Source organism: Bemisia tabaci, chromosome 1 (assembly GCF_918797505.1).
Source record: "Bemisia tabaci chromosome 1, PGI_BMITA_v3".
Lineage (NCBI taxonomy): Eukaryota > Metazoa > Arthropoda > Insecta > Hemiptera > Aleyrodidae > Bemisia > Bemisia tabaci.
This window is the reverse complement of record NC_092793.1, coordinates 39,023,053-39,036,537: the sequence shown is the minus strand read 5'-3', so window position 1 is coordinate 39,036,537 and position 13,485 is coordinate 39,023,053. Positions and strand designations below refer to the sequence as shown.

The window sequence follows — 13,485 nt, the reverse complement described above, 5'->3', positions numbered from 1 at the left end:
GTTTTGGTGTATTTAAGCGCGTTTGAAAAACCGTCCGCAATTGTCGGTTATTCTGTAACCGTCCACAATCGGGACATGTAGGTGTATATATGGAGTCAGGGTTGTGCCTTGATATTTTTGTAAATTGCTCGCGGACCGGCTTGTTCGGGCACTGAGATCTGAGATCTGGTTTCATAAGCTCTAACTCCTAAATGAGACGAGAGAGACTTACTACTTATAGGTGGAGCCGGGTCTTGAAACATGCGACACCGAAGCAACTACTACCAAATCCAGCAGTTGTTCCAGCACTACACAACCCATCTGGAGACCACACGAAAAGGCACTCAGAATGAAAGCTTTCCGCGGCGAAGCTTTCGAATCCCACCCAGGCGTTGCTGTCAAATTTATTAATAAAAACCTGCTGCCCAAAGAAAAACAAATATTTCAAGGCACTTTTTTATTTCTTTTCTCGGATAATTCAAAATCTTTGCTTGGCAAACTGAGGTGGAGAAAGCGTTACCTCTTGATCAAACAGTTGTTGAATGACTCCTGTCCTTGTCTTGTTTATCACTCCATTTTTCACATACAGTTGAATCACACCTCCAACAGGATCAGCACATTCTGCACTTAGGACGTAGAAGAATTGGAGGTTATCAGAATCATTCTGGCTCCAGCTGTACATAGAAAGTTATGCTTTAGTTATCTAAAAAATTCCAAAATTATAGCAGCGCAGCTGAGAAACTTATTCATTGACCTTTTTAGGAGCATTTAAACGAGGGTTAGGTGCATGAAAATTCACTGCACTCAAGACTTTTTTCTTGAGTCTTAAAGTACAATAGTAGGGCGGATAAGCATAACAATCGTGCATTTCTGGAAGAAAGCATGAAACTTTCAGGATATCATCTTTATCTATAGAAGGTTCAATTTCGCAAGTGAGCCCAAAATTCTGAGGCCATGGGGGCCGAGGGGGCAGGGGGCCCTGATTTCGCTATGTTTTGCCGAATTTTCGCGTTGGATCATCGTGAGAACGCCGTTAACAATGTAAAATGTAATCAAAACTTGTGTAAACGTCATTAGTAGGTTCTCTCAAACAGTATCCCAAAATGCTATCACTGTCCAATCCCGGAACACCCCTCAAAATGCCTAAAATTCAAAATGGCGCCCATAATAAGGCCTCCGGAATATCGGTATTTTCACTTGTGCATATCCTGTCATGTGAGGTATCATTTTCCATGTAATTTTGGTCGCAGATTTCATATTTGAAGTCAAAACAACCCCCCCAGTCAAAATTGGTGCCCCCAATCCAAGATGGCGTCCAAATTTGAAAGGCAGGAGGGTGCATTTTTTAAACTTTTACGCGATAAGGCAAGTGATATGTCGTTCCCTATGTAATTTTGGTCGTAGATTTCATTACTGAAGTCAAAAGAGTCCTCCGGTCAAAATTGGTGCCTCAAATCCAAGATGGTGGCCAAATTTTAAAGGCAGGAGGGTGCGTTTTTTCAAATTTTTACGTGATAAGGCAAGTGATATGTCGTTTCCTATGTAATTTTGGTCGTACATTTCATTATTGAAGTCAAAAAAGCCCCCCGGTCAAAATTGGTGCCCGAAGTCTAAGATGTCGGCCAAATTTGAAAGGCAGGAGTGTGAATTTTTATGAGAAAAAAAATCACGTGAGATGACAAGTGAGGTATCAGTTTATACGCATTTTTAGTCAACAAAACGAATCTAAATGAAATGTAAAAAAAAATCTTTTACACAAAAATGAAACGAGATAATCAGGATGATTGCCATCATGGCTGACAAGTGAAAAATGATGAGCCACTAATAAGGAGGTGTCTTGCTGATTACTGCACAAAAACTCTGAACTCAATTTCAGATGCCCTAGACTCAGAGGATGAACAATTAATAAGTACCGAAAATAATTTAGAAAACTCTCAGTCGGTTTCAGTTGGTGGGTCTCTACTCAATCGAGTGCGATCGAAGCATAGGCATACTTACGAATCCATTGCACAAACCTATGTTCCATCAAATTGATGAGCAGACACCAATGTTTCTTTGCGTTTTCAAAGTGATGTTAAACGCGCAAAATCCGAGATGATCGCTGTTCTCGCATGCGTTTACTGGTTGCGATTCAACCCCTCACATCCATAAAATAGGAATAGCAACTTTATTCTGTACGCTTCGCTTTTATCTGATCCTTACCTGCAAGAATCTAAAGAAAGGTTCTTGGAACCTAATCAAAACCATGAACGGATATAAAGAGCTGGAAAAGAGTGAATCGATGGTGAAATTGCTTAAATACTATTTCAGTTTGCGGTGTTGCAGACTTCTTGTCATACTTCCGTTCCTTCATTAAAAAATACTGGAGTCATTTCTTGAAAACTTTGCTTGTTTTCACTCTCTATGTGAGGAATATTCTGTAAAAATTTCATGATGTTGGTTTGGTCCCCTTTCAAAAAATAAAATGGGAGCGAATATTTTGAAATCCTGCAATCAAGATGCGCATGTTTGCTGTTTTACCGTCGAAATATTACTCCTCAATGGTAGCCAAAAAAATGTGACTTTCGAAGACCTCCGTCATCATATATCGAAGGAAAAATTTCCAGCTTTCAAAGTCTTCATTCAATTAGAGAAAGTACCCTCGATATCATCAGCAATGAAGTAGGTAACATTAATTTAGGAGCTACTTTTATACTCAACTGTGGATGGGATGAAGTGATCTGGATGCCTGTCTTTAGGGATGGATGAATAAAAACAAGGAGCTTCATCCTATTTTAAGTGACTTGCCTCCAGCTCCCGGAATCCCCGCTTAAAATTATCCGGTGTAATGGACCACTAGACAAGGTACGCATTTAAGCAATCTGATACATGTTTCGTAACCAGAATTTACGTAAAACACGACTCACACAACGAAAATTACTGAAACTAACTCCTAAGGAAGATATTAACGTTTTTATTTCACATTGGTAACGAGGAATTTGAACTGCCCGCTCACAAGAAACTCAAAGCTCTACGTGAGTCAAATCGCACACTACAATGGTTTCAGCAAGCTTCTCAATCGAGCAATGTTCATTTCCCACCATGTTTTGTTCAAACTATTAGCAATTTGCTACAGCTGAGCCAAAACGTCAAGATCGAGGTTGCCAGATTTTTATATCGCAGAGACTGTCATGATAACGTTTAGCGCGCGATGTGAATCACGTAGAGCATTGAGTTTTCATGAGCGGGTGGTTTGAATTCACGCATCAAGAAAAATTGAATATCTTCGTAAGGTGTTAATTTCGGTAATTTTTATCGTATGCATCGTGTTCTACATGAAATTTAAGTTACAATGCATGTATCAGAATGGTGAAATTCGTACCTTGTCCAGTGGTCCATTGTAAGAAAGGGAGTGACACCATGCTGTACCACCAAAAAAATAATCTTTTCGTTCTTAGACTCATGCAGAAGTTCTGAAGACTCCAACTGTAAAAGCTTATAAAACCGTTGGAGGAAGATCCTGAAGAGCCTGACTGGGAATGTGAATCAGCATGTGTTGATCAGGATTTTCTCCTATACTGACTGGAGAGGGTATGGCAGGTGCGTCGCGTGAAATGTCCTTATCTTTATTTAGAAATTATATGGGCTTAAAAATGAATAAAATAGCTCATTAAAGATGCTCCTGTTAACATTATTCCTACCGTGGACGGCCAAACTGATCACCCTCTTAATTATCTTGTATCATTTTTGTGTAAAAGATTTTTTTTACATCTCATTTAGATTCGTTTTGTTGACTAAAAATGCGTATAAACTGATACCTCACTTGTCATCTCACGTGATTTTTTTTCTCATAAAAATTCACACTCCTGCCTTTCAAATTTGGCTGACATCTTAGACTTCGGGCACCAATTTTGACCGGAGGGCTTTTTTGACTTCAATAATGAAATGTACGACCAAAATTACATAGGAAACGACATATCACTTGCCTTATCACGTAAAAATTTGAAAAAAACGCACCCTCCTGCCTTTAAAATTTGGCCACCATCTTGGATTTGAGGCACCAATTTTGACCGGAGGACTCTTTTGACTTCAGTAATGAAATCTACGACCAAAATTACATAGGGAACGACATATCACTTGCCTTATCGCGTAAAAGTTTAAAAAATGCACCCTCCTGCCTTTCAAATTTGGACGCCATCTTGGATTGGGGGCACCAATTTTGACCGGGGGGTTGTTTTGACTTCAAATATGAAATCTGCGACCAAAATTACATGGAAAATGATACCTCACATGACAGGATATGCACAAGTGAAAATACCGATATTCCGGAGGCCTTATTATGGGCGCCATTTTGAATTTTAGGCATTTTGAGGGGTGTTCCGGGATTGGACAGTGATAGCATTTTGGGATACTGTTTGAGAGAACCTACTAATGACGTTTACACAAGTTTTGATTACATTTTACATTGTTAACGGCGTTCTCACGATGATCCAACGCGAAAATTCGGCAAAACATAGCGAAATCAGGGCCCCCTGCCCCCTCGGCCCCCATGGCCTCAGAATTTTGGGCTCACTTGCGAAATTGAACCTTCTATAGATAAAGATGATATCCTGAAAGTTTCATGCTTTCTTCCAGAAATGCACGATTCTGGGAACTTTTTCCCCTTATCCGCCCTACTACAATGTATTCACTTAAACTTATGCAATACTGAGAAAACTTTACTGAACTCTCGGGAAAATTAACTTGATTCGGTGTTTTCAACCTAAACTTGGCTAAAAGTTGGTGTATGGAGCAAATACTCTAGGGAAAAACAGGCCTTTCAAGTTTCTCTCTCGAGGTTGTAGGAGAAACAGGGGGGGAGGGTTTTTTCCGGTGGCGAGGCGCAAATGATTGGTTATCAATATTTCCCAATTTAATGCTATAAAAGAGAATCGATTGTTAAAGTGTTTGTTGCAAACACCCGGTTGACCCATCCTTTTTTATAGGTTTAAATGGCAGATCAATCCATATATCGCAAAGCATGCCACATCACTGGGCCTTTCGTACCTGCCTTTCACATCTCCCTTTCTCAAAAAATATCTTTACCCCTATTCACATGCACTAAATCAATCAGCACGTCTTCATCAGCTGGGGGCTGATTATTGAACTTTATAGACAAAACTATGGACAAAAGAGATGGAGGAAATTGAGCAATTCTGTTGGTGGAGACAAGTGGTTGCAAAGTACTTAGGGGGTGAGTGATAAACAAACTAACGACAATCCACAAAAGACCAAGAGGGAAGGAGGTCGTGAACAAGGGCGTTAATGACCCCTCTCAGTCGGTAACAACCATCAGTTTCAACGGATAGGATTTGTCTTCTTTGTCTATTGCTTTGTCTATCAATGGGGTTGTTGCATGGGTGAGGGATTTGAGAATAAAAAATATGTAATCATAGAACTTTTCGCAATAAAAACGATGGTAACGTTCAAAAAGTCAATAATCAAGTCCTTAAGCCCGAAAAAGCCCGTCAAAGTTCCATCAAATTCAAGTTAAAAATAAACGATTTTCATTGGCTGCAGTACAGTTGAGTGGAGGTTAGGTTAGGTACAGTTCATCTCGAGCTCCAATTGGCTACGATGATGAGCGGACACTGCCGGAGAAACCCGAGCAGGGCCGGCTGCTGCGCACCGCCCTCCGCTCACCGCCGAACGGCTCCTCCGCTCTGTGAAGTAAACGGGAAAGGAGCGATTTTCAACTCACTTTCCGACCCAGCAATCGTCGTGAGGAGCCAAAAACCCAGTCTGTAATTGATTCATCTTATCTTCAGGTATCCATCAAGATTTAAAAAAAATGATTTTCGTCGGAAAACTCGAATTTTCCTGATTTTTTAAAAAACTCATATTAGCACGCAGTTTAAATAGCAAAAACCCGTGGCCATGCGTTGTGACGTCAGAGTCACGTGATTTCGAGGCGCTGGAAGGAACCCCGTTTCAAACCGTTTCTCAACTTTCGACACTTTTTCTTCATGTTCCAATCATCAGAAAATTTTTAAAAAAATACCTTAACAATCAGCACGCCACCAACTTCTAGAAACTGAATTTAAAAAAATGCATGCAACAACCCCATTACAATAATCAGCCCGCTGGGGTTGTTTGAAGTTTTGATATGGGTGACAATCTAGGAAGGAAGGAAGCTGAAACTCCCTTTTCCAAATTTAGACTCATAGGCACACATTCCTACTTGATGACCATCGTCTTTTTGGCTTCTCAACTGTGGCTGCTTATGGAAACTTACCTTTCGTTCACCATCACTGTGCGCCTATGCTACAAGAATATCACCTAACCCATCATTTTTTCAGCTTCTACAGAAGACCAGATTTCAAAAACTCTACAGAAACTGGCCGATTACAGCAATTATCATGATCACAAACTTACAGCTTAAATACATTTTGGGGCATAAACGTAGTACATATACCGCCTTTGCAATCGTTTTGACCCCCTACTCAATACAGTGTATCGAGTGCGTGAGTTGCTTCCCGGAAAGTGACTGGCAGGCTCATCCTAGATCTTTCAGAGTTAGTAAAAAAGTTACATACTAATACTTCAATCTTGTAGGTTGATGGATTTTCTGTTTTCTGGGTATTTTCTTACTGTAAAGGAGGAGTAACGTTTTGGGCCTTTTCCGGCCCCACCTGGATTTTGCTAAATGTTTCATATTTTCAAAGTACTAGTCTTAGGTAGACTCTGTGCCAAATATTAGACCGAACGGAGCCCATGCAAGGGCGCAGCAGCGCCTCAAACCCAAAATCCTGGATTCGAAAAACAATTATTTTCGTCGACTTTTTCGACTGTTATCACTCTTCCAGCACATGATTCTCATGTATTTTTTTGCGTACTTTTCGTTTCTGGCCTTTTTAAAGGCCTCCGATAAATTTTAAGGGGCCTTATGGCCCATTGTTGCCATTTTTGGCCCATTTTTAGGGGTTTTTTCCATTTAACACATTCAAAACTCAATTTAATCCAAAAACTGTGTACATTTTTGAAAAGTACGTAAAAGAATGAATAAAAAATGTTCAGTAAAATTTTTTCCTATGTTGCCAAATTTCCGAGAAAATTGGTCCCAAAGTGTCAAAAACGGCAAAAAATCGATAAATCGCCGCGTCTAAGGTTCAAGAAAGTGGAGTACATTTTTCATACTGTACCAGATAACAGCTCTTATCCATCCATACAACATATTAAAATATTATAGTTGTACCTGGATTCCCACGATGTGAAAATTGACCGAGATGTCGATTTTAGCGGCCTTTTTATACTTGAAGGCAGCTCTTTTGAATGTTTCTCGACCTTAGTCACCCTCTATGGGTGTGTACTATATGTATTTTTCTACGTACTTTTCATATCTGGCCATAAAAATGGCTTCCTGTGAATTTTAGAAGGCCTAACGGTCCATTGTTGCCAATTTTCACCAATTTTTAGGGGTTTTTTTCAAGTTTACGTGTGTGAAACTTAATTTAATCTAGAAACCGTGTACAATTTCGGAAAGAACGTAAAAAAATACATAAAAATGTGATGTGTACCTTTTCCCTGCGTTGCCAAATTTTCGAGAAAAATCGTCCTGAAGCGCCAAAAATGCCAAAAATTGGATTAATCATCACGTCGGAGGTTCCAGGAAGTGAATTATGACATTCATGGGACACTTTCTCTACGCATTTTCTGTTGTTCGATATATTTGGCCCGCAGCAAGCATCTTGAGAACCAAGGATTATCTCGAGGTTACAGGAATAAAGAGGTGACTTGGAGTGAAGGATAAACTAAAAGCACCTTGAGGGCTCGTTTTGTCACGTTCATGTGCGCCATTACATGTTCCTTGAGATGCATTGCAATTTTCCATTTTCGATAAGTTATTTGTAGTGAAAGAAAACTTGAAATTCACTTCCTGGAACCTCCGACGAGATGATTAATCCAATTTTTGGCATTTTTGGCGCTTCAGGACGATTTTTCTCGAAAATTTGGCAACGCAGGGAAAAGGTACACATCACATTTTTATGTATTTTTTTACGTTCTTTCCGAAATTGTACACGGTCTCTAGATTAAATTAAGTTTCACACACGTAAACTTGAAAAAACCCCTAAAAATTGGTGAAAATTGGCAACAATGGACCGTTAGGCCTTCTAAAATTCACAGGAAGCCATTTTTATGGCCAGATATGAAAAGTACGTAGAAAAATACATATAGTACACACCCATAGAGGGTGACTAAGGTCGAGAAACATTCAAAAGAGCTGCCTTCAAGTATAAAAAGGCCGCTAAAATCGACATCTCGGTCAATTTTCACATCGTGGGAATCCAGGTACAACTATAATATTTTAATATGTTGTATGGATGGATAAGAGCTGTTATCTGGTACAGTATGAAAAATGTACTCCACTTTCTTGAACCTTAGACGCGGCGATTTATCGATTTTTTGCCGTTTTTGACACTTTGGGACCAATTTTCTCGGAAATTTGGCAACATAGGAAAAAATTTTACTGAACATTTTTTATTCATTCTTTTACGTACTTTTCAAAAATGTACACAGTTTTTGGATTAAATTGAGTTTTGAATGTGTTAAATGGAAAAAACCCCTAAAAATGGGCCAAAAATGGCAACAATGGGCCATAAGGCCCCTTAAAATTTATCGGAGGCCTTTAAAAAGGCCAGAAACGAAAAGTACGCAAAAAAATACATGAGAATCATGTGCTGGAAGAGTGATAACAGTCGAAAAAGTCGACGAAAATAATTGTTTTTCGAATCCAGGATTTTGGGTTTGAGGCGCTGCTGCGCCCTTGCATGGGCTCCGTTCGGTCTAATATTTGGCACAGAGTCTACCTAAGACTAGTACTTTGAAAATATGAAACATTTAGCAAAATCCAGGTGGGGCCGGAAAAGGCCCAAAACGTTACTCCTCCTTTTAAAGATGAAGGGGCTTCGTTATTTAGTTTCTTTTTAATACTTATAAATCCGCTTCGCGTTGATTTAAAATATGCATACATAAGAAAAGCAAACGAACTGATTCGAGGATGGCTGATCAGTTCCGCAATCTTCAAATGAGAATTTCACTCTCCCTTTTGTTTAAAACGATGCTTTGACAGATCTCTACACCCCTGTTATGCTTTACAAAATTTGGTACCACTGCTGTGATAGCCAAGGCAGCCGTAAGTGAAATCAGTGATGAGCTTCAAGGCTCATTCGATCATTTGCTAAACGTGGCTCATACAGGAAGCTACTTGCACTTATAGAAATCCACTTAACCCTCTCTTCCCCATGTACCTGACCACTGCGTCGGCGCGTCGAGAGAAACAATGGCCCTAATACTTGCGCTTGATTAACCATTTCACCGTCATGCTAGGATTCGTCCAATTTTTCAAACAAATCGTTTTGCGTGTATTTAGCAATTTTTTCCTTACTTTTCGTTAAAACATGAATAAAAAGAGGCCTCATTCATAAAAATCGGCCGAATAGACGAGAAGTTACAGTATTCGAAATCCGAAGAAATCAACAATACCTCAACTTCTCCATACAAAAAATAAAAGGAAGGAAAAAAAAAAGAAATGTATAAATTAAAATTAAATACAATTGACCTCAGAATTTGACAAGCAATTCAGTTATATGATGGAAAAAAAATTGGGAGAGATTACAAAAAATTCGTCTCTTGCAAGAGGCTTCCTTGTCACATTTTGACCTTGAGACAAGGGTCAAATAGTACTCCGTACAATACACGATGTGCCTGAACGAGTTAAACATTTTTTATTTGTCCAAATCGAATATTCTTCATTTTTTTTAACTACAGTGTCTCTTGAGTCGTTTAAGCAAAAAAAAAAAAAAATTCTGTTGAGATTCTGGAAAATAAAGGCGATTTAAAAGTATTCTGGGGCTGTAATAGCTAAATCACCAGTAGTAAATCCCACAGTATTATTAAAAAGAAATCTACTCCATAGTTTAATGCCTTAGATTCTTGACTACGATTATTTTAAGCACTTAAACATTTATACCACCAATTTTAGCCATGGGGTGATTTCCTGAGAGCCGATAATAACACGAATTTCTCATAGAACCCTTCAAAAATGGCTTGCTTTTTGGGCAGCCGATTCGGCCATCAAACCGGGGTTTAATTGGAAGCTGATAATAACCCAAAGCCCTGAGAAAAATTTTGAGATGAGTATAAGGACGGTTTCTAACTAATGAGGAGAGGCAGGCAAAGCGGCTAAAATCCAATCTAATTTTTGCCGTTTTTCTGTTGAATTGATGTTGCTTCGGACTTCTGACTGTGTCCACACATGGTTACTGTTCAGCATATCGATACATAAGTATTTTTACAAGTAGAATCTAATTTTCACGTCAGGGAGTCGACATATTTCGATTTTATGCGGAAAATTGATGGTTTTCCGGGATTGAAATTACTTGTTATTGTTTCATCGAAAATAAATGCACCCAAAATGACTATAGCATATTAACTTTTACATATTTGCACTTACAAAATTGATTGGTAAATTCAACGAGTGGATACATCGACCTGGTATATCAAGTTTCTGCAATTTTTTACGGCAAATTGGTAGATTTTCGGGATATAGATTGCTTACTTTCAAATCATGAATGAATAAAGCATGGACATGGTTTAACTTTTTAGCATGGAAAGACGTTTAAAATAACAAAATCAAGACATATTTAATGCATTTTCATATACATCCAGTCAATTTCTTTTTAATAATATAACAGGATGTATACTACCGGTGATTTGGGTATATTAGCCCCAAAATACCTTTAAATCGCCCTTTTCTTTCAGGAGTCGATAGAGTTTTTCCTTTCTTTGCTTCAATTATTCCGTAGCACTTTTCTTCAAGAATTGGAAATGATTTTGCTTGAGGCAGATCAAAAAATTTAAACTCGTTCGAATGGTTTTCTACATTCACACGGTCTTGTCACGAGGTGCGTTGTTGACCTCGCAGTGTTGGATCGTGAATTCTCCTGTTGAGCTGCTTACCTATTTTGAAATCTCTGTAAATGAAAACTAATGAGGTTGAAATGTGCGAGTTAATGACGCGCCTTATCAACACATTATGTTGCAGTTCACATCTTGTTTTAACTGCAAATGTTTAGATGTACCAGAAGTCGAACTTCTGCCACGAAAAATCCGACAAATGCAGAAATTGGCATTACTTCACCAAGTCAGATGATACCGCCGGTCCTAAGTTCTGACTAATCAAGCTCCCAATGAAACACATCTAATGGCTCAATCTCTGGTACTAACGGCAATATTAAAATGGAGGGGCAATTGTTTTCCCTTCGGAAACTCGATATTTTGATCATTTAAAAAAAAAAAATTAAGGCTGAAAGCACGAGAATAAAGAGACCAGTTACTTTCTTACCCTGAGTTCTGTTCTGATTGTTTACTGACAGTTTGAGAATCCTCTTCCTTTTCCTTTTTGTTCAGCAAAGATGCAGATCGTGGGTTGTTGATAAATTTGTGTATTACATATTCAATTAAATCAGACCAGTCCTGGATTTGAGGACAAAATAGTAAGACCAAAATAATTAAATTTACTTTTGTGACACATTTTTGAGGACAAGGAAAAAACCTCTTGTTTATTTACCATAATGAATTTTCAAATAGATAGGTTTTTTTTCCATTCCCTGTGAAACTCAATATTTTGATAATTCAAATGAAAAATTTACCAGCGGTCATTAGGGAGGGGAACAGTTTTGAGAAAAATAATGCTATGACCAGATGGACCTCAACATTAAAAACATAGTTAATTTAGAAAAGTGGAAAGAGTGAAAAAGGAAGAGTTTAAAAAAATTCTTTCTTCTCAAGAAAGAATTTGAAAAAATTTTAATTTGCGGGTTCTATATGAAATTTTGATAGGGTAACATGTTTTGTAGGCCTTCAGTTCTTATCCTGTTAGTCGTCTGTTTAGACATCCCTTTTACATTCAGTTTAAAAGTAACAATAGAAGAATCCTTCGACTCAAGTGCAATTGATTGTTTTTTAAAATTTTATCAGTTCTGCTTAGCATCACCCTTTTCTACATGGTATTCGTAACTTCTAGACAGAATGCAAATCTGCTCTAGTGTTGCGCCCTATTTCCAGAAGAATGGAGTGAAAATACTACCAATGAATAACTCACATCACAGATTTGAAAAGCCATTTGCCAAATTTGAGAGAATGTTTTCAAAATAGTGGGTTGAAAAAGCACGTCTATTCGGTCCAGATCTCCAGCAACATGATGCATCATGTTAAAAATACAGTTATTGATGGTTGATCCGTTATCTTTAAAGTTTTCTAGCAACAGTCCATAGCATGACATTACTTCCTTTGAGGCAAAACTGAAAAACAGAAATAAAGGTAAATCCATTAACATATGAGCGCATATGATGAGCTCTCTCTTCTCTTACAGTATGAGCAAATATTAATTTTTACTTAAATTTTATCATTCTAGTCTCCCTGCCTTAATGATACGAGTGCTAAGAGTGGACTCTACGACTGAATGCAGCTAAAGGATGCAGCTCTGTTTTTAGGGATATTTTTCAAATTGAAATGTGTAAGGTACTTAGAATATTTTGTTGTCTTCCTCATCAGATTTTAGTTCCTACCATCAGTTTTCAATAAATGGAGGCTGGTAATGACTAAAATATAATAGACCAACAATGCATTTCAGTTCTTAGTCATTTTTCTAGAATTTTCCTATTACCAAATTCTTCTGATTTTGGAAACAGAGGGAAAAATTATTCTTTGAAAATCAGTTACCAAGCTACACTCATTCATTTATGTCTGCTGAGCTGGTGTATCTAAATCCACTTCCACCATCTGTTATTACAATGTTAAGAAATTTTGACTCCTAAAAATGAGACACTTCTTGGCAAGAGACTCTGGTTCCATAGAATCAAAGACGGTCTACACAAAAGGGTGAATTTACCAAGCTAAGACAAACAGACTGCATCATCCGTAAAAAAAAAAAAAAAAAAAAAAAAAAAAAAAAAAAAACTGACATAATTACTTACTTCTTGACGTGATCCATTAAATCAATATTGCCACCATCCTGAGAGGAATCATCAATGAAGGAGAGCAAGAGGTGATTTGTGACAATTATATCGCTCAGAAACTGCTTGCTCTGAAGCTTTGGGTCGAACAATCGAAGTAATAAGAGAAATAATCCTTTTAAATTATCTGTTTTACTAATTCGTCCTGTTAGAAACACCATCAAAAATAATTTCTTTAGTACAATAAAGTTACGAAAACTGGCATCAAAGCCAAAAAGTATTTTGGTTTTCCCGTTTTTAGGGTGATGCGCGAACATTCATCGACCAAGGGCAACTCCTCTACCTATCATTCTATTTAGTTATAGGCATATGTTCTTATCACTAAATTTTACTTAATTAATGCCGATTACTTAATGAAAGTCATTGTGTGTTTCATTCCTCTCACGTCCTACTCATGATCAAACGATTAATCTAACAAGAAACAAATATTTTCGGCGGATTTTAAGTGAACCTGGTGATCACAAGGTGCTCA

The 13,485-nt window shown here is 37.9% G+C and overlaps 1 protein-coding gene across 6 annotated transcripts in view; it reads right to left on the bottom strand.

Moving 5' to 3' along the window:
• tim (timeless) overlaps positions 1–13,485 on the bottom strand; it is a 161,118-nt gene that overhangs the window by 33,554 nt on the left and 114,079 nt on the right. For all 6 annotated transcript variants that reach the window (XM_072300699.1, XM_072300706.1, XM_072300702.1 and 3 more), the window contains 4 exons: positions 12,975–13,158; positions 12,101–12,299; positions 11,342–11,472; positions 500–653 (listed from right to left, as the gene is read on the bottom strand). In XM_072300699.1, coding sequence (XP_072156800.1) covers positions 500–653; positions 11,342–11,472; positions 12,101–12,299; positions 12,975–13,158 — 668 coding nt within the window. The remainder of the gene's footprint in view (positions 1–499; positions 654–11,341; positions 11,473–12,100; positions 12,300–12,974; positions 13,159–13,485) is intronic.